At 37.2% G+C, this 24,948-nt stretch overlaps 2 protein-coding genes across 7 annotated transcripts in view; one reads left to right on the plus strand and one right to left on the minus strand.

Annotated features, from left to right (window-relative positions):
• Positions 1 to 12,135, minus strand: part of LOC131439640 (probable G-protein coupled receptor Mth-like 11) — a 117,066-nt gene extending 104,931 nt beyond the window's left edge. Inside the window, exon 1 of one of the 6 annotated variants that reach the window (XM_058610911.1) lies at positions 11,924 to 12,135. The gene's annotated coding sequence lies outside the window, so the exon portion shown is untranslated. The other 5 variants (XM_058610902.1, XM_058610940.1, XM_058610948.1 and 2 more) reach the window with 5 other exon arrangements.
• The window catches only part of LOC131439615 (RNA helicase aquarius), a 211,167-nt gene that overhangs the window by 182,800 nt on the left and 3,419 nt on the right, over positions 1 to 24,948 (plus strand). The window contains exons 3-4 of the mRNA XM_058610860.1: positions 17,952 to 18,492; positions 18,551 to 19,505. Coding sequence (XP_058466843.1) covers positions 17,952 to 18,492; positions 18,551 to 19,505 — 1,496 coding nt within the window. The remainder of the gene's footprint in view (positions 1 to 17,951; positions 18,493 to 18,550; positions 19,506 to 24,948) is intronic.

A 24,948-nucleotide genomic window follows, 5' to 3' on the forward strand; every position in this document is an offset into this window, starting at 1 on the left:
CAAAACGACTTGCCGTTGGAGGCTTTAATAATAATTAATCATAGAGAAAAGTCACACAGAATGCGGTGACACTGATGGAGTTGGTCAACTGTTTATCATATTCAATAGATTATGGCACACCGACATTTGCGCAGTGTATTTCATTTTCGTCCTAAATCCATTAGGAAAGTCAGTAAACCCTTCAGATCATTCCAGCTAAAACCCCTCCATTAGAAGAAATTGTTACTTTAATGACACTTTTTTACATCGATAATTGATTTGCACAGACCATGACCGAACAACTGGTAGTCACACTAGCGACAAACGGACAACAACCGGCTAATGCTTCCTCGATGTTGCAAGTTATCTAACTTGTAGCCAACAATCTATCCACCTGTGACCATTCGGTCGTTTGTTTCGCCAGACCAATGATAAATGGACATCGACTTCGATTAGAAAAACAACAAACCATTCTGTCTGCCGAAAAAGAAAGGATAGTTCTATCTGTAGTTGCCGTTTCTGATTTCCAGTATGATACCGACCATGGCAATCATCAATCAAATGGTTTTCTAGATTTTTTTTTTCAAATCACAAACTTTCTGCTTTGCTGACTCTCGCAACTATCGATAGGAAACGAACGAAATGGAATCTTCTGCTTCGGGAAGCTGCACTTTTGAGACAGCCAAACTTCTGTTTTCCAAATAGTAAAGTTTTGTATTATAAGTTCCTTTGAATTGCAGGACATAAAAAATCGATTAGAAAATTTTCTGAAATATGTTTCCCCAGTTCAATAGAATCTCACTGAAAGTTTGCATGAGATTTTTCAACAACACACCTGAGAGAAAATTACCGATTCATATTTTTTCTTTTTTCAACGACATCAGCCTACAGAAAACAGCTTTTCACCTAACTCCTGGTAAAAGTTTTTGATTTGACTGCAACTTTGGCGAAGCGTGCAAAACGGTATCAAATCATCCGGGGCAATTATTTCATTTCTAGCGACACAATGTCGGACGAAACTTCGCACGGAACCTGTCACGATAACTGCCGTGAAGGAAAATTTACTTTTGTTTGAAAAGAAAATTGTTCACCTCTTTTTCCTTTTTAATACATCATACATACATTACTGGTATTCATGCCCATTGTGCGTCCATTATCTCAGTTTCTACCGTAGTTCACGCCACAAAGTTTTTTCCGAGCACGATCTATCATCTTTTGCAGCAGCTTCTCCCTCACTCGCTTGGGAAATAAAGTTCGACTGTCGTTCATTCTTTTGCAGTTTGTTATCCGTTTAAATTTCTTAAACAGCCATAGTATGGAGGTTTGAAACCGCGATTTAACGTAATTTAAATAGTGATGAATATTGATATAACAAGGAAAATCAATGAAAGTAGACATCTTAGAAGCCATTCTGCTTCTGATAAATTTAACAGTTCATGGTTCCAAAAGTTACGAAAGAGAATTTATTCAGTCCGTAGCATCAGATTGCTTGCCTAACAAGAATCTTTCTCGAAAACTTTTGCATATTGTTTTCCTTGCAAATATCGTAATATTATAATATTATAATCAAGGATGGCTTTATCGTATCAGAGAACGCTCACTAGCAACTCTTCACACGATTCAATCAGTGCCATCAAAGAGTGCCGCTTATTCTAGCTATGAGCATATAACCTTTGTATAAGTTGTGTCTATGAAAATTTCTGCGATGATTTTCAACTTGCGATTTTCTCTTGATAAATTCCACACAGCACCGTTCATTACCAGACTGTATTTTTTTAAGGGCCGTGAAATACTCAGAGTATGAAGTGGAGCGAAGAAATGTAGAAAAATTCTCTCGCGGTTCATGCATTGAGAGACTCGAGTTCTTGTAGCATCTTCTACCGGATTGAAAATGTTGTATACAATATTGATAAATATCGAGCAGCTTCTGTCAAATTTTCGGCATTGTGACGATTGATTGACTGTTTGATTGTAGGTCACTAGAAATTTTGATTGCCTTGTTCCACATCAATAACTCCAACAACCACATGGGGCTGATCCTTGTAGTTTTTCATCCACTTATTTTGCCCCGGTTTTAACAGTGGACAGGAGAGAGGAGTCAGGGGCTAGACCGGACACGTGATTAAACCGGACAGCTTGAATATCTTATAAACCTGCATTTAATTCGATTCATGGATTGACTTTGTAAATGCGCTTAGAGATGACGCGGTAGTGATGACTGGATGTTTTTTTAGTATCTAAATTGTCCGATTTAGCCCCGGTCTCCTCTATATTGTGAAAACCATCCCCGAAACTTTTTTCTGGGTACGCGCCTGACGATGGTTATGATTATTTGAGGTCAAAACAAGGACGGAATTTCCCATTTTTGCGTCTAACAAGACTAACACAAAATTCGCAAAAACAAACATGTCTTATCCGAGCAGATAACAGCATGCTTGCTATGTAAGGCCACAGAAATAAAGCGAAACATCATTCAAATGTAATTTTCAACTTCACTCTCAACCCCGCTCGCAGAAGGTGAAAATGAAATCCAGATTCAGTCGATAACACAAGCTAGCTACGAAACTGTGTTCTTTCTTTCGTTTCTTCACTCATTTATTTTCGCTTGGAATGAAAAACGTACCGTTATATAACAAAAGAATTTAAGAATCGGTAATTGCTGAAATCAGTTCACAATGTTTTTATGTTGTTACTCATATGTAATATTTCAACTCAAAAAATAATTTTCAACGTCAAATAATCACACGTTAGTTGACAAAACTATTGATATAATTTCGCAACATCAGAGAAAGAATAAAATTGGAAAGTGGATATTTTAGTTTCATCTTGTAGTTGGTAAACGAATGATGTTTGCATTTTTAATTAAATTTCTCCATGTAACTAAAACGAATTGGTCTAAAATACGATAATCCGAAACACTATAACGCAAACATGTATCTATTACGTATTCATTCGTTCCTGCTTCAGCCTTCGCATACACAAAATCGTGCACCAATCGAATTGTGCACTGGGAAACATAATCATAAATGTCATTCCGCTGTAGGAAATTTTACTGCTTTCTGTTGGTCCTGTTACGAACATCTGAACAAGTTCCATTTTTTATGGTTTGCAAGTAATTTTTCCCAAGAGTACATTTTCTACAAGTCAAACTGTCGGGTTCGATGGCTCACTCAGTAATGCAACATCACAAGAGGCTATCTGTGAAAGCCACCCGAAAAGCGTCAATTCATTCGTCTACGACAGCGGAAAAAGTTTTCCACGACTTTTTCTTTCACTACCTCACCAATGCAATCTATCAACAATCTCTTCTTCTGAAATGGACTCTTTTTTTTGTTCCAGCAAAGAGAAAAAGCCTTTCTTCCAAAGCGAAATTCTTCTTCTGATTTGTCATGCTTCACGACCAGCAATGTTCAGTGGGTTCGAGAATTATGCATCCGTTTCGGAGGCTACATTTTTTTGGAAAAGGGTGGTGGTTGAGTTGGACGAAACTGGAAACGTTAAACGATCCCACGAAGCCGTGAGTTCTGTCGATGTTTGAGAAATTGGCAACGATTTTATTTTCGGTGGTTTGACTACACAAATCTGCGCGACAGTTTACATCAATCGTTTTGATGGATGCAAATTGACAACAGCTTAAATGGAACGAAACGCTTCCGGTCGCATGAATCTTTCTCGACGAATCGCCTTTGGAAACAAAGGACCATGCGGGGACCCGCATCAATCATAGTTTTTATTTTTCAATCAATTTCATGGTATCAAAGCAAATTGATTCATTCTTTTTGTCGTCTTCGAAAATTCAGTACATAACAGTTCAAATAGAACTGCTAGTGCTACTAAGCAGCTTAGCTTTTATCTGCAATCGACCATAAAGCTGCCATGAAATTGAATTTTCTGCATCAAATTTTCGTTAGCATAGAAACCAGAGGACTTGACAACGCCTGCATCAATGCAATCAGAATCAAAACAATTTGGCTCAAATGGCGCTTCCTGAATTGGCAGATTCTTTAATGGATTGATCGGATATATAATATCAAGTCTACCCGAAATTTTGACCATTTCAGGTCAAAACAGTATCAGCCAGTTGACTATGCTTGCCCAAGTGTCTAAAAAGTACTCTAAAAATGTACGCTGAACAAAAAGATGAATGTGCTTTTCAAGGATTAGAAATTTCACTAAAAATCATATAAGAAAAGTGCATTTTGTTTACGTATAATAGTTTTATTAATACCAAAAACCGACATTTGCTTTTGATTCTGACTATTTTTTTTCCTTTTTTGTTGGTTATTCCTGGAATAGCTATTGTTCTATTTTTTTAAAATTAATTAATTCAATTTCTACTTTAAATGACTAGAGAAATACTTAATGAATTTTCTACTTCGAATGTCGAATGTAAGTCATCGAATGTCATTTGCGGGAAGTTTATATTTTGCTTAGAGGAAAAAGTAGTTGCAAGTCATGGAAAAAGGAAAAGAAATGATGGGGACGGGTATAGCGTGATGGGATAGTCGATGCCTATCACGCAGCCCACCTGGGTTCGATTCCTAACTCCGCACATAGAACCAGAAAGATTTTTACATATAAAAAACCAGACCCCAAAGTTTTCCTTTCTCGTTAGTTACTAAGGGGAGGTTATATAGCTACAAAATGGCCGGTTTTTTCGTGAAAATTCGTACTTTTGAATTTAAACAACCACCAAAAATTCAAAAAACTAAAAACAAAATCAAACAGAAACGTTGAGGTTTAGAAATACTTCTGCTCTAACTATGCTGCTTTGATTTGTTCACTTCTGATTAGTCTGCGCTGAGATACAGTGGACACCGCAAACCATGATTTTTAAGAAGTGTCCTCAAAAATGCCTCTTCATCGACTTATTTCTCAATATATTTCCACGAAAAAATTACAAAATGTTGTTCGAATTAACATACAAAATATTTAAATTTATTTTGTTGAACGATAGTTCTGAAAAACATTCTCAAAAATGATGATTTTTTTCATCATTTAGACCCTTAGTCGTGCTGGAATTTGACAATTTCATCATTTACTATTATATTAGTATTTACAGTGTCCACCCAGTTTTAGAAGTTTGTAGTACAAAAAACCTGTTTGATTTCACCATATGCACAGTATCGTTTTCTTTTCGAAGCGATTAGGGTTTGTAGTTGATGTCGACTTGGGATTCTCGAAATGGATTTATTTCTCATCATTTGAAACGGTTCCGGAGTAGAAAATACTGTGTTTCATGTCGAGAAAGAAAATATATCGCGCAAAGTTTTTCGCTTTTCCTGCAGTCTCATTCAGCTCATGAGGAACCCCCTGCCTACCTGTTGAATCTTTCCCATGACGAGTAAACGGTCAACAATGGTTTGACGCCTAACGTTTAACCTTTTGGCCACCTCTTTGAAAGAATTTCGACTTTTTACACTTAGTGAATCCCAAAAAATCGTGGCATTTTGCTTCTAGTTCCACACTTATTTCTCCAATTTTCAAAATTACTATAATCGAGAAGGCTTTCAGTCACAATCAAAGTGTGGTTGTTGCAATAATAAAGTTTGTTTCAAACATTATCCTATTTAACTACTATGCACTAACTAACTTATTTTATTTAATCTTATTAATTAGACCGCTAAAGCCGAATGCATATCAAGCGGTGCTCGATCAAAAAAAGGTATCAGAATTATAATAAAATTGTAGCTCGTTTTGATGTAAAGTTTTCCAGTCCATAGATAGTTCTTTTTAAATTGTACCAAAATTTGATTTGTCAATAGTGGTATTTATTTATACACAAAACCATGATCAAAACATTTTGTGTTTTGAACAATATCGTGATATTAAAATTATTTTTCGTTTACTAAGGGAAAAGGCAAACGAACTACTATTTACGATACACCATTTTAAACCAATTAAGGTACAACAATAGTATTTTACATCAAAATAATCTTAGATAGAATCAGATACAATTGATACCCATGTTTGATATAAAATCTTAATATTTTAATGACTTTCCATAGACAATTTATATCAAATTCAGATAGATTTTTGTATTGCTTGTGATTTTAAAATAATCTCAACATAAACATGCTACAACTATAGAAAAATTTCAAGAATTTAGAGCAAAAGCAGCTAAATCGGTTGCAGAGAGGTCTGCACAGACCCGTAGGGCTGGAGTAAACTTAAAAGTTTGTAGTTTCCTCATGCAGCCTAATTAAGCAACTGTAATTATACACATCACCACTAATAAACAATCGACAGAGAGAAGGTTTTAAATTGCACGGAATATAGAAAAATGAAAATGCTGCAAAAAAGTATCGTCAAAAGGAAAGACTCGAACCTCTACCCTTTTCCTTTCCGAGAATTACGGAATTACGCTACTCTGAAAAATATGTAGAACACGCTCCAGATCAGTTCGCTCTCACATCTCATCCAAGTCAGTCGATAAAACAAAACAGCTAACGTGCAATATTATGTAGTGATCAAAAGAACGATATTGAACAATTGTTGTTGACTTTAGGTAATGCAAAAATTCGGCCTCCGATACGAGAACTTGAAAAAAAATAAAAAAAGAAGAAAAATAAATAAATAAATAAAAGGAGCAAATGCATCTTGATCTTAAACGAATGCATTTGCTTCAATGCATCAAGACAATTAATGCTGTTTACATTTAGTTCTATAGAGAGGTAGAAATAATTCAGTTCGCTAAAGGTACTAACAATGTGCACTTTGTGGAGCATGAAAATATCAAGTACGACATAGCAGTTTATATGGGGTATTTAGCATGATCTTCCCTGAGACACTAGTGACCATTTTGTTCGAAAAAATATGTCCCAATACGAAGAGATTCTCTCTATCGAAAAGGAACTGTGGTAGAACTTTACCCCGATATTCTGCATGACGTACGTTTGTTATGCATGCGCTTAAAGAAGGCTATACCTTCTTATGTGACTTTCGGTCAGGCCAGAAGAATTCTGAGTAATTTACTTGTTACCTACGACAATCAGATGGCTACATGTCAATAATGAACAATGATTTTGTTCACTATGGTAAGCCTTGTGGTAAACTGGACAAGAAAGACATCTACACCGAAGGACAACGGTACGTTTTGTACACCGACCCCCAATATCCCCAGTACTTTTGAGGCAGCCATCAACATCAATGAAACACTCTCCTCAATGAATCCATCTTCTGTATCTCATGTAGAACAAGATACATCTGCATCCAACAACGCATTCAACGTCTGGGCAAATAAAAGTAATAACGATGTTTCCGCCAACAACAACGACACCGAAACAATGGACGAGAGCGTGAATAGCGAACCACTGCTTCCCCTTTATTCGCCGGATAGCAATGAGAACGTCTTAGCTCCGAGGAAGATGATAACAACGACATCCAGCATTAAAAAATAATATTTTATTATTGTTCAACGGTCACGAAAAGCTTAAGCGCAAATGAGACATTGAAACTATAAAAAAAACACGCTCCAAAACTCAATTTTTCACTGTTTCGTGCATTTTCAACTTTTCTCTCTGGGTGTTATTCATTGGTATAAATAGAGTTCAAGACTACTTTATGTCTTAACACAAACCCTAAAATTGTAAAAACTGTAATTAGTTTAAAACCAGTACGCACTTATTCTAACAATAGTGAATAAAAAACAAAAGCAAATAATTATCAGATGATTTATTTCTACAATCTCAATAGTTTTTTTTAATTCCCCTTTTTAAGGTAATTTTAGTTTAATATAAACCAATAAAATGCACGAACTAATCAACAAACATTTTTGGCACAAAAATTTGTTTTTTTTAAGAAATGGATATTTTTAAGTTTTTGTTTTTTAAGTTTAAGTCGAAATTCAATGCGTTAAAGATTGAAAGCTCTGTAGTAATTTTTGATACGAAAAATACAGTACATTTTAATGGGAAAATACAGTACAAATTAAACTACAGTACATTAAAAAAAACGGTGGGTGGGTTATGTTAGAGACATAACCGGACGACGTGAATACGAATAAAATGGATGGTTCAGTTTCTTTGATGTCAAATAATCTGAATTCTGGAGCTGAATTTTGAAGCCGAATGCTTGAACCAAATTCTGAAACTCAATTTTGATGCTATATTCTGGAACTGAATTCTGAACCTGAACTCGGTAATTGAATTCTGAAACAAAATTCTAGAACTGAATTCTAGATATGGATTGTTGAACTGATCACTGAATCTGTGTTCTGGAATTGAATTCAAGACAAGGATTCGTGTTCGGGACTGAGCACCGAACTCTGGGCCAGGTTGCTGGTCTGCAAAAGAATTCCGGTCCAGGATTTAGTTTCCAAAGTCGAAATTTTGTTTGAAAACCTTCAGAATCCAGAATTCGGTTGAGTTTCTGAATTTTGGAACTAAACTCTAGATCTGCATTCTGGAACTGAATTATGAGCCTGGATTCCAGAATGCGTTTAAAAACTGAATTCTGGAATTACTACTGAATTTTAGATCCGAATTCCGGTCTTGGTCTAAGGTTCCTCAACTCCAGATTCAGAACTCAGTTTCGGAATTCTGGTTCTAAATCTGAACTTCGCTTAGAAATTTTGGAACCGAATTCTGAACAGAACTTTAATTTCAGTTGCAGAATTCTGTTTCCAAATTCAAATGCAAGTCTGGAATGTACTTCCGAAATTTTCGGGTCTAGAACTAAAATCAAGATCATGGCTTAGAATCAAGTACTGAAATTCGTTTTCAGTTCCAGAGCTTTGGAATTCAGTTTTGGCCCTGGATTCTGGACGAGGTATTGAATTTAGAGTTGGATTTAGGATTTAGGATCTGGATTTTGAAACAAAATTTTAGAACTGAACTCTAGAATTGAATTCAGGACCTGGATTCTGGTCTAAGCTGAACGAGTCAACTGTGTAATGAATGTAGCATCAAATTTTTATCTCTTTTACTTATCAAACATACTAGAGAACTTTAATTTCGAGTTACTTGTGGTCATGTTGTACTCCATATCATATCTCCGATGACTTAGAGAAAAAATTATTTGGATACGTTAAATAAAACAAGAGATATTCACAATCAAAAACTTATCACCCAACCATACGATAAATGTTAAATAGGTGCCCAATAGTGAAGTAAGACGTATTCACGTTAAAAAGAGCCGAGGGAAGAATTCGAAAATTGTCTAATAAAAATATATTTAATTTTTCAGATTTACACCTTCACTATATTACTAAATTACTGATTATAATAATAGTTTTAAATAATATTCAGGACCATTAGAATGGATAATTTTGTATAATGTTCCCCATCGTTGTCCTCTTTTCGTTTTCTTTTACTCCAATGCAAACGACCAGAAGCAGAATGATGCAATCGTTCTTGTTTGAAACGAAACTCACACTGCGAATGTCCAACAGCGAATATGCTCCCTTAAGAACTAGTTGTTGTTGTTTTTTTGTAGTTGTTTGTAGGCTTGAGGAACGGAACCTCATATTCGTCATTGACTGCAGCACCAGTTGAATAATACCGGGTGTAGTTCCACTGTCTTGGCGTAGATGGCAACCTGCACACCCGATGCGTCTCCGTTCCGCTAGCAAAAGTGCTACAGGGTCTATTTATCGATTCTGTTTATTTTGATGTTTTTCATCATTTAAACAATGTTTTGATCTGTAACAAAGAATGAACAATTTCGCTACATTTCGTTGGTTTTACGCGATAAGTTTTGTGCGATGATCCGTTCAATCAATTTTTTTGGAATTTTGCGCGCCTTATTTTGGCACTGAATTTCACCATAATGCTCGCTCATACCAAACCTTCTAGAAAACTTCAATTTTGAGTTATCTGTTGTTTTCGTAAACTACTGGAAATTTTATCATAAATTGTTGAAAATATTTCTGATGACATGAAGAAAAAATTTTGTTGCTGCGTTAAATACAACAAGAGATGCTCTCGATTAAGTTCTACCCATTCTTGTACGGGGTAAATTTTGAAAATGCGCCCCATAGTAAAGTAAGCATTTTTTCGCCGTAGATTTGCAAAAGTTTTGCAAAATAAATAGCATTTACCAACAACGATTAAGAAGATTTCATTGAAAAGATAACCAAACATCAAATCAAACTTTAGTGTGTGAAAAGTATTTACCTAAAAACGACTTATGTTATGAAAAGATCACATAGAAAATAATTGGATTCGGAACGTTCATACTGATATCCGGGAAGTGAGTGTAAGTGTCATGGTCTGAAAACGTCAGAAGTGCAAAACTAATACAACGCATATGCAGTAAATATTTATGAGGTAAAAAATACTGCTATTAATATTTATTATTTCGGCTACAGAATCTCATAATTCCACAAGATTTTATTTTTTGTTCATTCCCCAACGTTTTGGAAATATTGTTCAAGCGAATAAAATAAATCATCCACGATCGAGTTGTAGAAAACTAATTCAATCTGTCCTCCCGGAACTCCGATTATTTATTTATAATTTTCTTTTTAACGACTTTTTAACGACAATCAACACTCGCTCGCCACACACGCACTGAACTTCTTCCATTTGTGATGAGCCATAACATCTCTCAACTGGCATTCCTCTAGGAGCTGGTGCTAATCCAATTTCCCGACGAGTCATAAATACTGACCAGACAGACATTTTACTATATCAATTTTCCCTCACTGCTCTTCACCTCTAACGTGGCACCGAAACCGAAACATTCCCTCCGCATGTACGCGTCCGTCTATAAATAAATTAATCCAGTGACAAGACGCTGCTTTATCCTCATGATCACCACCACCAGTCCATTCGTGGCACACTAATTACTTCACAAATATTTGCTGTTTAATTTTGCTGTTATCCACCCCGAAAGATACCCACATCGGGGCATACTGGAACACTACACTCGTTTTGCATCGCTTCGCCACCGCGATCCCGGTGTTTCGTTCTTAACTGTTTGAAACTTTCCAACGATATGGAAACTGTTATCACTGTTCTGGGATCCGGTGAGCCAACAACGCCAGTCGGTTTTATATGAGTCCCATGGAAGGAGTGCTGCATGTTATGTACTCTCGAAACCACCTAACATTGCAAGGGCCTTTCACGGCCTGAATGTTGCAACCTACGGACGACTTTGCTGAGTCAGCCCTGTGAGGTGTTGACACCGATTCGTTAGTACCTGTTATCACTAGAATAGGGTTACCCGGGTTGTTTCGTAATAACCGAAAATTGTTTGTTTGTTTTCTTCGTTGGAGTGACTTTCTAATTTTATCACAGTGTCGAGTGTCGTTCAATTACGTTTTAATATGTACTTATTTCAAGATATAAAATGGATCTTCTGCCAGCTTCATACCAGCCGAACAACATCTGGCTTTTTGTTTTTATTTCATCATCATAAAAGAAATCATTATTTTTTTTTACTACGTTGTCTCCATTCCCCTTTTAATGGTGAACCCATAAATTGACTAAAGTTATTAATGTCACGTCCTCCGAGTTCTGTGGCAGCAATTCATTTTTATTCTTGAGACAGAAAATAGATTTTTTTTTTTCAATCGATCTTCATTCTTTTGGTGGACACAACATACGTACTTTCTTATAGTGCGTTTACTTTCCACATTTTCACCTCGATCAAAGCCGTATACTCAAACAAACGGATCCTTTGTTTAGAGTATCGACGTCCGCCGTGATATCGGGAATCACTTGAAACAACGCAGTAGCCTCTACTAATAATAAGCCAGCGATAACAATTATCGTGTACTTTCGTTTTGGTAGTTTACCAAGAATCGTTTCACATCGATCGGCTTACAACTCTTTCCATCGATAAATGACACCTGTTATCACCTCCTATCGCATTGGAATTAAAGTGTTTGCCCAACACTTTGCCAGATAAGATTCGGTGGTGATGCGAAATCAAAAAGCACAAAACAACAAAAAAACCCGAAGGTTTTGATTTGGCGGCAAACTTAACCTGAACAAACAACCTTTAGAATATGTCACACTTCACCCAATGCACCGAAATTACACCGAATAGCGCGATTTTTTGTTCCCGGCGGCGGCAGAATGTTTATTATCCACACCGGATTGAAACCGAGGGAGCACGTGTCCGGATGATAACAATAACAACGAGAATAACCGACGGTATCGCCACGTAACTCCGAACGCCACGACTCTAAATGCAATCCGAACCCGTCGAATGCCGTTCATGAACTGAGGGAACTGGCAGTTTGCTTCGCGTTCCTTCGGACCCGTTTCTCGTTCGCACGGTGGCAGACAAGAAGGTCTATTCTGTTATGGTGTGGACGCGGTGCGTGGTTTGGTAGAGTTTTTGATAATAAAAAACATATACCAAATAACTCGCGTGTACAAAAATTAGGTGAACGGAAATAAAAGATATAGCGTCTCGACATGTCTCGACAAATATAAACTCATTGCTGTTTTGTCAATTGCATGCTAATATCATATCATATTTGATTTTCCAAAAGAAATTTCAAACAGAATTGTAAAATCCAAGAAAATTTTTATAATTACGGCACAATTATCGAAAGAGATACTAAACAAAGAGAAACTGTCACTTGCTCATACGGTCATTTGAAAAATCAACCGAGATATACATTTAATGAAGTGAACATATTGGAATTCGTGCTAAGTAAAGGGCATATGCAGAAAGTGTTCACTATGGAGTTATTCCATGCGGAATCGGCTGACTGTTTGCACGACGACCCCCTTCGATTTGAATGAAACTTTGCATGTGTGATCGCCATGGCAAATCGGTACTAACATGTGATTATGGCATATCGTGCTATATGTCCTTTTTTGAAAGATACGAAAAATAATGCTTATTACTAAAGTTTTAAACATGAAATTCAAGCATATTGCGCACAATTTCGTAGATTGGGCTTCTATCTACGAGAATATATCGATTATTGTGTAAATTAAGGTTGTAAAGCCGAGCAATGAGCATTATATTTTGTAACATTCGCAAGGGCCTATCGTGCGATATGCCCTAATCACATGTTACTACCGAAATAAACTATTTTTCACTGGTCTAGAGATTTTTTTCACAAGGATAAATTTTTTAAATATTACCATTTAATTCTGTTATAGTATATCACAAATGATGTGATGTGACGTTTATTATACAAGATTTATAGTGTCGTGAGATACATAGTGAATTTGTATAGTTACGTGATATACTTATAACAGAATTAAATGGTAATATTAAAAAAAATTATCATTGTAAAATCATTCTGCTCAAACACTCAAACGAAAAGTTAATGGATTTTTTTCAGTCAAAACCAATTTTTGAAAAAAGGCGTATGTGTTTCAAGCAACATTATTTTAGACAATTATAACTTGAAATCTATAGCTTCTACGAGAATTTTGTTCAAGAAGAAGTTTTAGACACTATATATTGATTGACACACTATATTGATTTTTTAAAATATAAACTGAAAAAAAATTTCCGGTTTTTCGAAAAATCAAAATTCAAATTATTTTTGCCTTTCTCACATAGAAAGCCTATGCAATCATTGTGAACTCAGTTCATCGAGATCACAAAATGACTGTGTGTAAATGTGTGTGTATGTATGTATGTATGTGTGTATGTGACAAATAATGTCACTCCATTTTCTCAGAGATGGCTGAACCGATTTTCACAACTTAGATTCAAATGAAAGTTCTTATGGTTCCATAGATCGCTATTGAATTTATCCCGTTCCTTCCGATTCCGGAATTACAAGGAAATATGTGCAAATTTATGAGTAAATGCGCACTCAGTTTTCTTGAAAATTTCTTAACCGATTTTTACAAAATAAGTAGCAAATAATAGATCTTGAAATTCTTTAAAAAGTCCCCGAGAAGTTGATCCAGTTCCGACCTCCGGTTCCGGTATTACAGTGCGATTAGTGAAATATTTCAATTTCATGAGTGTTTTTTCACAAGCGATGGCGAAACGAAGTGCACATTTTTATAAAACATACTGCTAAATTCACTTCCATTTTTCAGCAATGGTTAATTATTAGCAATTTTCACAAATTATGATTCAAGTTAAAGCTCTCATTGTCTTTAAATATATTGTGCAATTTCCTCCACATCCGACTTCCGGTTCCGAAATGATAGGGCGATGAGTGCCACAACATTTAAATCGTCATTCAAAATGACGATGCAAAACTGGTACGCTTCGGTACGTGCGACTTTGCTCCGTTCGCAGCGTGCTTTGTTTGATTTCGTATAGCGTGTAGGGTTGCTACATTTAAATCTATATTTTTCAGGTGTAAATTTGTAAATCTTTTATTCAATTTGTACTTACTTTTTAGTGTTATCACAAAATCATGATAACAATGCTATTAGTACACTTATTGTCTTTCTCATATAGAAAGTTTATGCAATGAAAACTTGACTAGTGAAATTGGCCCAGAGGACGAAGGGCTCTATATCATCGAGCTGAGCAATGTATGTGTCTGTGTGTGTGAGTATGTGTCAAATATTCGTCACTAATAAAATAAAAAAAATCATAGTCGTATAGGTTGCTAATGAATTTCATCATGCTTTCATAGGGTAAAGTCTGTTTAAAATTGCACATAGTCATTTAGAGCGACGATGCAAAAAGGGTAAAATTCTTCTAGATTTGGCTAAAAACTGATTTAATTTGTAGGCTGTATTAGTTACTAACTAAACGAACCGACTTCGGCTATACTGGTTCCAAGCTCCCGGTTCCAGAAGTACCGGAAATAGTGGTCAAAAACTAAAACGAGACTCACTCAATTTTCTCAGAGATGGTTTGATCAATTTCCACAAACTTGAGCTCAAATAAAAGTTCCTATAGTCTCATAGGTTGCTGTTTAATGTGTGTTTAATCACTTAGTGCGAAGATGCAAAATAAAGAAACACAAAAATTTTAACTGCTTCCAAATTGAAAAGGTTATGTTAGTTCATACCAAAAGAAAGTTTTTTTTTATTTTATTCAAGATTAATTTCTTGTCACAATCTTCTAATGATATTTTCGGAAATGTAAGACTTTTTTATAGTATCATAAATTGCAGAGCATTAATCAAAAAGGTGAGTGGATTGAATATTTTAGAGGTGAAATCGATCTATTTCGTGATTTAATACCGGATGCTATCAAAATTTTCGCAACCAAAGATTTGTTTTGTCATTTTCAAAATGTTTCGGTTAACGATTTCGGTTACCGGCACCCCATTTTTTTCGACAAATCGTGAAAAATTGTTAGTGATATGCAGGCTGCTGTCGAAACAAAGCAAGCCAAGGTTTTGGTCAAACATCTAGCTGCTCATACATCATCGGCCAAGAGAGCCAAGGCGAAGTCACCATCAGACAATGAAGAAAACTTTTGTCCAAAACGCCTACGAAAAGAATAAATTCCGTTTTTTCTTTGAATAAACGCAGTCTTTACTTATATTTTTTCCATTTTTATTGAAATTTCTAGGGGTCCGGTAACCGAACACCTGTTTTAAAATGGTCAAAATTTATAATTTAACTTAATTTATTAACTTTATAATATAAACGGATCTTCGCAATAGTTGATTTTTATTATTCAATTTATAATCGTGAAAGACAAGCAATAACAAGGAAGCAAAAAATACCAGATAAAACTAAAGAAGTTGAATGAAGTTTAATGAAGAGATGATTTAGTAAAAAAGAATAATCAGATGTGAAACGTTGAAAAAATCTGATAATTGAAGAGAAAAAGACACTCCTGCAATTGTCGCCTTTTACGACATGGAAGTAGAAACCTAGTGGATCCATTCTTGGTTAAGTTGGGGCGTTTTTACCGTGGATCCATTCTTGGTTAATTTTTTTTCCACCGGAATCCACATGGCATCTAGGCTGCTACTGTCCGGAGAAATATAACGGGTAAGGGAGATCGGGGCTAGTTGGCCTAGTTTCACTTTCGGAATTTCTGTACTCTTTCTGGTTAGACATTTTGATAAATGCTTTGCTCTGTCATGAAGATACACATTTTGAGCACATGTGTGATTTTTTTTATCCCTGTATGAAAATCAGGAAAATAGTTATTAACAATTAAATGCGGAGAAAAAAATCGGCCAACTAACCCCAGAGCCGGGGTAGCTTGGCCAAGTTTTGAAAAATATGTGAAACACATCAATTGTATCAATAAACGGTTTTCATTGGTTAAAAAAAGTCTGTATGCATCATTTTTATTATGTTATGTGCGTGAAAAAATTCTCGTTTTCGGTTTTTGAGTTTTTAACTATTCTGGAATTAGTTTCGGCAGCATTAGTGAACTTTTGTAGTTTTCCATCTACTTTTTCCTCCACCAGCGTTCGTGCTTACGCTTGGTTTCATTTTTTACTCCTCCAATGCTTCTTTTCTTAGAGAGTTGTTAAAATTTTGGATTAATTTCGGATTCACGACCTTGACGCTCCTCCGAATTAGCCTTGTGATCTCTCTGTAATTTTCAGGATGGCCTACATTTGCAGCAGATTCTATACTGATGGACGAGTTTTGTTCGGGGTTGGGTCAATCTGCGAGATATCCTGTTAGGAACTCTAAATGCTAAAAGTTTTTACGGCATTTGATTCATAAAATATTGGAATCATATTTTCTATCGACAATTTCCAACTTTTAATGATGCCAATCTCTTATTTCTATTTGTCAATGATTTTAATTTATTTCCGTCACTTATTTCTCATGTATATTTCTCCTAATAATCATCATTATAAACATACAACCCAATTCCGTCCAAAAAAGGATAACATTTCACGAATATCCAAGTGCACTTTACTCTAAGATAAAATTACAACCCGGCCAACCAACCCCGCACAAAACACGGCCAATCTGTATTACTTTTCAGAAAAGCTACTCTGCCAACCGGCCGTTCGGCCAACTAGCCCCGGTCTCCCCTACTATCGATCGCCTGGTGGACACCAGCCCCTGCATAAAAAACCGCGTAACCTTTCAATAAAAAGTAGCATACTAAACATTTGCGTGTATTGTGGAATTTCTAGCAAAACTCTCGTATGCGTTAACTATAGAAAAGGCATTCTTTAAAATTAGACGCGAAAATCCACAAAAAGCGAAAGTTTACAAAAATGTAACTGGTATTAAAATATGAGAAAAGCGTTTCCCCACCAATTATAAATTTAACAAATATTTAGGAAATTTGTATATTTTTTTTAATAATTAGCTAATCGGTCAACTAATCTTACGGATTGCTATAACGGTAAACGGTAAATAAATTTTGGATACAATTTTATTGCAGCACATTTAACTATACTTCATCCCGCTGTGCTGCGTTGGCGAACCAACACCAACAGGAAACGAATCGGAAACCCGATGTAAACAAACACACAGTCGGCGGCGGGCATTCTTCGTGCATTGCGTTACCAATCAGAGCTATCTTTCTGTCGCTCTATCGGTCGCTTTGGTGTTTTATACCTACAGTCCCGACACATTCGCCGGTGGCGCTTGCTCTTTTGCTCTTGTCTGTCTCTCTGTGTCCCGCTAACCGTCGGTGGCATGTCTGCCCGACGAATGAGCGGTAATGTTGTTGCAAAACAACGTGCAACCACGCGGTTCTCCAGACATACGGCATTTTTTTCTGCATGTTGCATTCAGAGCAGACTGCCGGTTTGATGGACACTCAAAAGTTGGGGCGTTTTTACCGTGGAATAGGAATGTTGAGCGAAGTTCGTAGATATAGGAAACAGAGAACTTAGAAGAGGCAAACTTGTTACTGCAATAATACAAAGTTTTGCTGCAAATTTGTTAAAATGATCATAAGGATAGTGTGCTTTTCTATAAACTTGTCTTTTCCGGTCTTAATGTCTTTTCAAAGCTAATTCAGGGATTCTTCGAATCAATCGCAAGAAAGAAATAAAAAGTTCTAGTTCCAGAGTTACAGGTTGATGACTGAGAGCCGTTTTAATAGGTTCATTAAAGATTTAAATTTGCTTCAATAACTAGATTTTTAGTAAACGATCTAACACCTTAACATATTTCTACATTTTTTCCATTCCATCGTTTCAGTTGCTTGACATGCTAAAGTTCTACGCTCGTTTCGAGATCAACGATGAAACCGGAGATCCGCTGACCGATCATGATATGACTCAGGTGCACTACTCGAAGATTAAAGCCCTCCAGAAGGCAGCGTTCGCGAAGTTCCCCGATCTGCGATTGTTTGCCCTGTCGAATGTGGCAAACGTCGATACCCGTGAATCGCTGGAGAAACATTTTGGTGCCCTGGACGGTAAAAGTCTGAAGGAAATTGCGTGCTATCTGAACTTGGTTCCGGAGGAACTGGCACCACCCTTCGATTGGCACCGGTTGGATGAACCGTTTTTGCGAGAACTGCTAATATCTCGACACGAACGTCGAGTTTCACAGTTGGAATCTCTCAACGAGATGCCACTCTATCCGACGGAGGAAATCATCTGGAATGAGAATATCGTTCCCACGGAGTATTACTCCGGGGAAGGTTGCCTAGCTCTGCCGAAACTAAATCTACAGTTTTTGACGCTGCACGATTATTTGCTGCGAAACTTCAACTTGTTCCGGTTGGAATCAACTTGTAAGTATGATTGCTGTAGAACATTGATTGAAAGATTGACGTTTTTTTCTTTCTCTAGATGAAATCCGACAAGATATCGAAGATGCTGTCAGTCGAATGCTTCCCTGGCAGTCAGAAGAAGGCGATGTAGTTTTTGGCGGTTGGGCCAGGATGGCACTACCGATACAGTCCTTTGCAGTGGTTGAGGTGTCCAAGCCACATATCGGTGAGAAAAAGCCATCTCGCGTAAGAGCTGACGTTAGCGTTACTCTCAACGTTCGGAAGGAAATTCAAGAAGAATGGGAGAATCTACGGAAGCACGATGTTTGCTTCCTGATCACGGTAAACCCGACGAAGACGATTGGAACGAAGTACGACTACAAAGATCACTTTATTCCACAAGTTGGACTGGTTCATGTGCGGGGTTGTGAAATCGAAGGAATGTTAGATGCTAATGGAAGGGTTATAGAGGATGGCATTGAACAGAAGCCCCAACTAACGGGAGAACAGCGAACCTACCGGGTGTGGTTGGATTCCAATCAGTACCGTGTAGATATGGATGGTCTACAAGCAGGAGGCGATGATGTCTATGAGGGTTTCAACATTATAATGCGACGTAAACCAAAGGAAAACAATTTTAAGGCGGTTCTAGAAACCATCCGGCACCTGATGAACACGGAGTGTGTCGTTCCACCGTGGCTGCATGACATTCTGCTTGGCTATGGGGATCCTGGAGCAGCACACTATAGTCGAATGCAGGATCAAGCACGCGTGATGGATTTTAATGACACGTTCCTGGATATTGATCACGTAAAAAGTAGCTTTCCCGAGTATGAGTTGGTGGTGAAAGAAACGGACGATATCAAACTGGTTCGTCCCTTCCGGTTGACTTTCGGGGATGTTCCAGAGCAACACGCGGGCAGTAGCAGTGACGAAGAGGAAGATGATAAGAAAATCGAGCTGCCCAAGAGAATCTTGGTGGAATCATACGTCATTCCCAAGCGAGGTCCATATAAATATAATGAGCCGAAAAAGTAAGTATTTCATCACGGGCATCATGATTTAAACGGCTCATTCAAATGCAGTTTGATAGTATCCCTCGCGGAACAACCTTATTCATGTCTTTTTCGCTTGAGAAAACTGAAAATGACCCAGGATAGTTTCGTCAAACACTTTTTACGAAATTGCGTTGAATTCGCACTTAGCAACCGGGGTGTGAGCAAACCCGATATAAGAATAAGACTCGATTTTCAGTTCAATAACGTTGAAACTAGGTTCGAAACTGGCTTCAAACAAAAGGTTTGACAGCAGTTAGTGTGAAAACTGGGTTAGGTTTGGCATCAAGCAAAATCGACATCAGTGAACGTTTTGCGGACATTTGAATGAAAACTGAAATGCGATGGCGATTTATAATTCGGACTTCTAAATCTTCACATGACGTAAATCCAAGCATGCCATGTTGATCAATCAATATTTGATACGGGCATTTCCTGATGAAAACAAACCAATCTCATTTGCAGTTGTGGTTATAAATGAACTGTCATAAAGCCTAATATGAACATTTCTACATCAATAAATCTGACAACACTGTAACCGTAGCCCAGTAGTTGAAATACATAAGGTTTTCTGGTCCGAAGAGGCAAATGATCTTAAGGTTAAAATCTCTATAATTGAAAAAAAAAATCATAGGATATGCCGAAGAACTTCAACGACATGTCAATCGAATCGAATATGAAATATGAAATGAAATCGATAGTTCCACAACAAAAGGGCCTAACGGCAAATGACAGTTTCTCTTTGTTTACTTTTTGCAGTCATGGCTCCGTAATAATCGAAAGAGAAAGTAAACAAATAGAGGCTCTCATGCGCAGCTAGGCCCTTTTGTCGTGCGACAATCGAAATGTTGATGATTAATTGGATGTTTTAATCCACGTAGTGGTTTTCTTCGATTCTTGAAAAGCAAAAAGGTTTGTCCATCAACTAGTATAACCTACAGAGTGAAACAGTTTTCAAATTTGTAAGACCATCTCTTAGTAAACGAAGTGAGTTTCACTATTGCAGGTACTTCCGAAACCGGACTCCAGGAACGGGTATAATCGAAGTCGGTTCGAGAAAAATGACTGGGATCCATTTTTGAGTCTTTAGTCACAATCTTCGGTCGTTAATCGAAAACCGGGAACCAGGAAAGCGGAAATTAATTTGTTTGGCCGTCTACTGACAATGACCATTGATTGGAATAGTTTTGAGACAAGCTTAGAGATTAGTTTACCTGTTTTACTCACCGCTTTTAGTGACTGTATGATTATTTTAACAATCGTCACCCTGTAATTTCGCAACCAGATGTCGGATTCGAATGAAATTCAGGAATTCAATAAGGGACCAGAAAACCTTTCACTTGAACCTAAGTTTGCAAAAATTGATCAATCCATCGCTGAGAAAAGTGAATGAGATACATTTTGGATAGCCGAAATAAGTTTGTTTTATTTGTCTACTGATAATGCTACCGATTGGAATAGTTTCGAGGCCAGTTTAAAATTTTTGTTGCTGTTTTTTTGTATCGTCGCTTCAAGGGCTGAGGACAGTACCGTAAAGTGGTAGGTTTGTTACTATTTTCCCGTTTCAAATTATATTCTCTTGGAAACGGTGCAGAATATAGAAAACCCCTTCTGACAATGTCTTCGAAATTTAGTTGAGAATATTCTGTGAAATTTTCAGAATGATTCATTCACGACCACTAACGTGTTGTATTTTTTTCTGACTGAAGAACTGCTGTCTCGGTTCAAAAGTCGAATTTTACAGTGATTGCATAACCTTTCTATATGAGAAAGGCAAACAAAATTCTTTGTTTACTTTCACTTCCTGAAGGCACAGTAATTCAAAAAATTCTATTTCATTGCTTTCACCGAACATTCAGTAAAGGTTATGTCGAGCAGTAAACTTTTTGCTACCGATTTCGGCAATAACTGACGTTTGTCAAATTTAGGATTATGTACGATTCAAACGGTCCGCCTTCTTCCGTCACCGTCACCGGAACGTCAGCTTCCGTCAAAATTAGTTTAACACTTTCTTTACCGGAACGTTCACACGCTCCGTCCGTCAAGACGGACCGTGACGGTGACGTTACGTGTGAATGTCTCTATAAGAATTCATGTAATTAATGTTGATGGTGACGGTGACGGAGGTTGACTGTGACGGAAGGATGTGGATCGTCTGAATCGTACATTATCGTGACTATCAGCAATTTTATCTTTCACAGAGATGATTACCGAATACTAGGCGGTGCAGATTTCAGCAATTATTTTACCAAGATTCAGCAAAACAATGTTTGTGCAGAGTCCAAGTTCCGAATTTAGTTCCAGCATGCAGGTTCTGCATTTTGCAATTCAGGTTCGGAATTCAGATCTTACATTTAGTTTCAGAACCAAGATTGAAAATTCATATCCGGAATTTTGTTCGTGAACTCTAAGGTAGAAATTCTAAATCTGATTCGAATCCTGAACATAAATTAAGGGCATATTCAGGAGTGTTTTAGTTCTAGATGCATAATTTATGTCAGTTACAAAATTTAAATCTGGATTTTATAACAAGAAAAACTGGCAGCCCCAGCAGTGTTTTACTCGTGTTTCAAATATACAAAAAAATAGAACGGCATCGTAGACCAGTTTTAAATTTGACAAAAGAACTGGTCGAATAAATAAAACTAGAACGGCTTGCTGGGGATACGTTTGTTTCAGTTTCAGTTAAATTATAGACCACCCATATGAATCTCGCAGCTGCTGAATTTGTTCTAAGTAACTAAATTCAGTTCTAAAATGTAGTGAAGAAACCAGGCGTGTTTGTCAGAGAAGGCTGAACCGATTTTGACCAAACTAGTTGCAAATGAAAAGTCTTGCTGGTTATACCAATTTTTGGTCACAACAGCCTCTTCCACAGCTCTACGATCCACACCAATAAAATCAATGTCGTCCGCAAAACAAAGAAGCATGTGAGACTTATTGATGATGGTTCCGTTTCTTTGCACGCCGGATTTTCGTATGGCACCTTCAAGCGCTATATTAAACAACAGACTTGAGAGCGCGTCGCCCTGTTTCAATCCATCTAACGTCACGAAAGCATCGGATGTCGTACCAGCTATCTTGACGCTTAATTTCGATCCATCGAGCGTCGCACGAATCAGTCTAATTTGCTTCGTAGGAAAGCCATGTTCTAACATGATTTGCCACAATTCGTTACGTTTCACTGAGTCGTACGCTGCTTTGAAATCTACAAACAGTTGATGAGTCCGCAAGTTGTACTCCCGAAACCTATCGAGAATTTGTCGCAAGGTGAACATCTGGTCCGTCGTTGAACGTCCTTCTCGAAAACCGCATTGGTATTCGCCGACCAAGGATTCTGCAAATGGACGCAGTCTGCTGAACAGAACTCCAGAATGTACCTTGTAGGCGGTATTGAGAAGTGTTATGCCTCGATAGTTTTTACAATCAAGTCGGTGACACTTTTTGTAGATAGGGCATATGATACCATCCAGCCAGTCCAAATGCATTTCCTTTTCCTCGGAATAAACGGTACCATTAACGGCTTTAAACAATCGTTCAATCGAGTATTATATGGGTTCGGCTACAATCGTTCACGTAATAGTACAAAAGCCAACATTCTTCTTCTTCTTCTATCTGTTCGAAACTGACAGCTGTCAGCTTCAGTTTGTTTGGCCCAGTGACTCAGACTATATGGCCAGTAAATCATTGATCCCAGCGGGTTTTTACCGATGCAAACGGGAATTATTGTTTACAGTTTCAATTTAGTTTGTTTTATGAAATCGATTACTTCTTTGTACATTTCCATATTTTTAGATTTGTATAGTTCAGTGAGATTCAAATATTTTTGTTTGAAATGGAAATCCAACCAAAGGTGGCTATACTTCGGACACTGAAAAATTATGTGCTCTGACGTCTCCGGCATTTCGCAGATTTCGCAATCCTCGTCGTCAGCAATTTTCATCCTTGCTAACCAAAACTTAGAAAAGTTGTGACCAGTCATCAATCGATTTGTCAGTCGTATGTCAGACCCCTTCATGTTTTTCCGGTAATACCACGGTTCTGTTGAAAATTCTGGACAGATTTGGTGAAAGCACTTTCCCTTCTCCAGGGAGTATTCTTGATACCATTGATTGGAGTCTATTTGAGTTTGTGCGTTTTGCTTGTACAGTGCGTCCTTTAAGAACAATTTATTACAATAGCTTGGTGTATTTTCGGATAAACCCCTTTTTGCTAATTTGTCTGCTATCTCGTTTCCTTCGATTGTTATGTGACTTGGAATCCACTGAATAGCAACACCATACTGTTGGGAAATTTTAAGTATTTCTGTTATGATTGAGGCGCCTACTTTTTCTTCTATTGCATATTCAAGCATTAGACATGCCGATTTTGAATCGGTGTATACAACACAGTCCTGCAGTTCTGTTTGTTGGATGATTGATAGAGCTATTCTGATTGCTGTTATTTCAGCTGACGTAATGCTCACTTCATTTTCTAATTTATAGCAGAATTTTCTTTTACAGGTTTCCATGTATATAACAACTGCACATCTGTCACCTTCCTTGGATGCATCTGTGAATACGCGTCGTCTTCCGCGATATTTGTTATTCATCGTAAACAGGACCAGCTGCTTCATTTTGAACATGTTTGTTTCTTTTTTGGCTGTCGTGAGTCCTTCCAGATTTGCATTGATCTCAACCGTTATTTGATGAAGATTTACGTTTGGCATGATGTCGTCGAAGATTTTTTTGTTCTTGAGGTACATCCTCTCTAAATAGCTGTACTTATTTGCGTCTATATTGTCGGGATTGTCCAATTGCTTTAGCTGTGTCGCTACGATATTTTGTTTGCTGCATGCTCTGGCAATTTCTTTGAATGCTACGTGTTCCTGTCTGATCTGAAAAGGATGTTGACCAGCAAGTACGATCAGTGCGTTTATAGGAGTACTTTTAGTACAGCCAGTAACTTTTCTTAAACACTGGTTGTTTAATATCTCGATCTTCTTTTTATTTGTATTGCTTGCGTTGTTTTGCACTATGCTACCGTATTCTAGTACACTTCTCACTAAGGCTTTGTATAGATTGGCCAATGTTTGAGGGTGGGAGCCTGTACGGATGCCACTGATGATTTTTAGCAGCATTAATTCTCTGGTATTGGCACCTAAGCTCAGCAGATTGTCGATTTGTACTCCAAGTTGGCGATGTACTTTAACGGTCTCTAGCTGTATTCCGTTTAATTTTACCTTCAGTTGCTTATCTCCGGTTTGGAAAATTATCGCTTTTGTTTTTTCTGTATTTATTGATAACTTCAGAGTATTTGCGGTATCTGCAAATTTTTCTATGTAGTTTTGAGCTGTGTCGTTCAATTGTTCTAAGGTTTTTGCTTTTATTAGAATGCCAAAGTCATCCGCATACTGGACTAATATAACATCATCGCCATCGTC

The sequence above is a fragment of the Malaya genurostris genome, chromosome 1 (genome assembly GCF_030247185.1).
Source record: "Malaya genurostris strain Urasoe2022 chromosome 1, Malgen_1.1, whole genome shotgun sequence".
Lineage (NCBI taxonomy): Eukaryota > Metazoa > Arthropoda > Insecta > Diptera > Culicidae > Malaya > Malaya genurostris.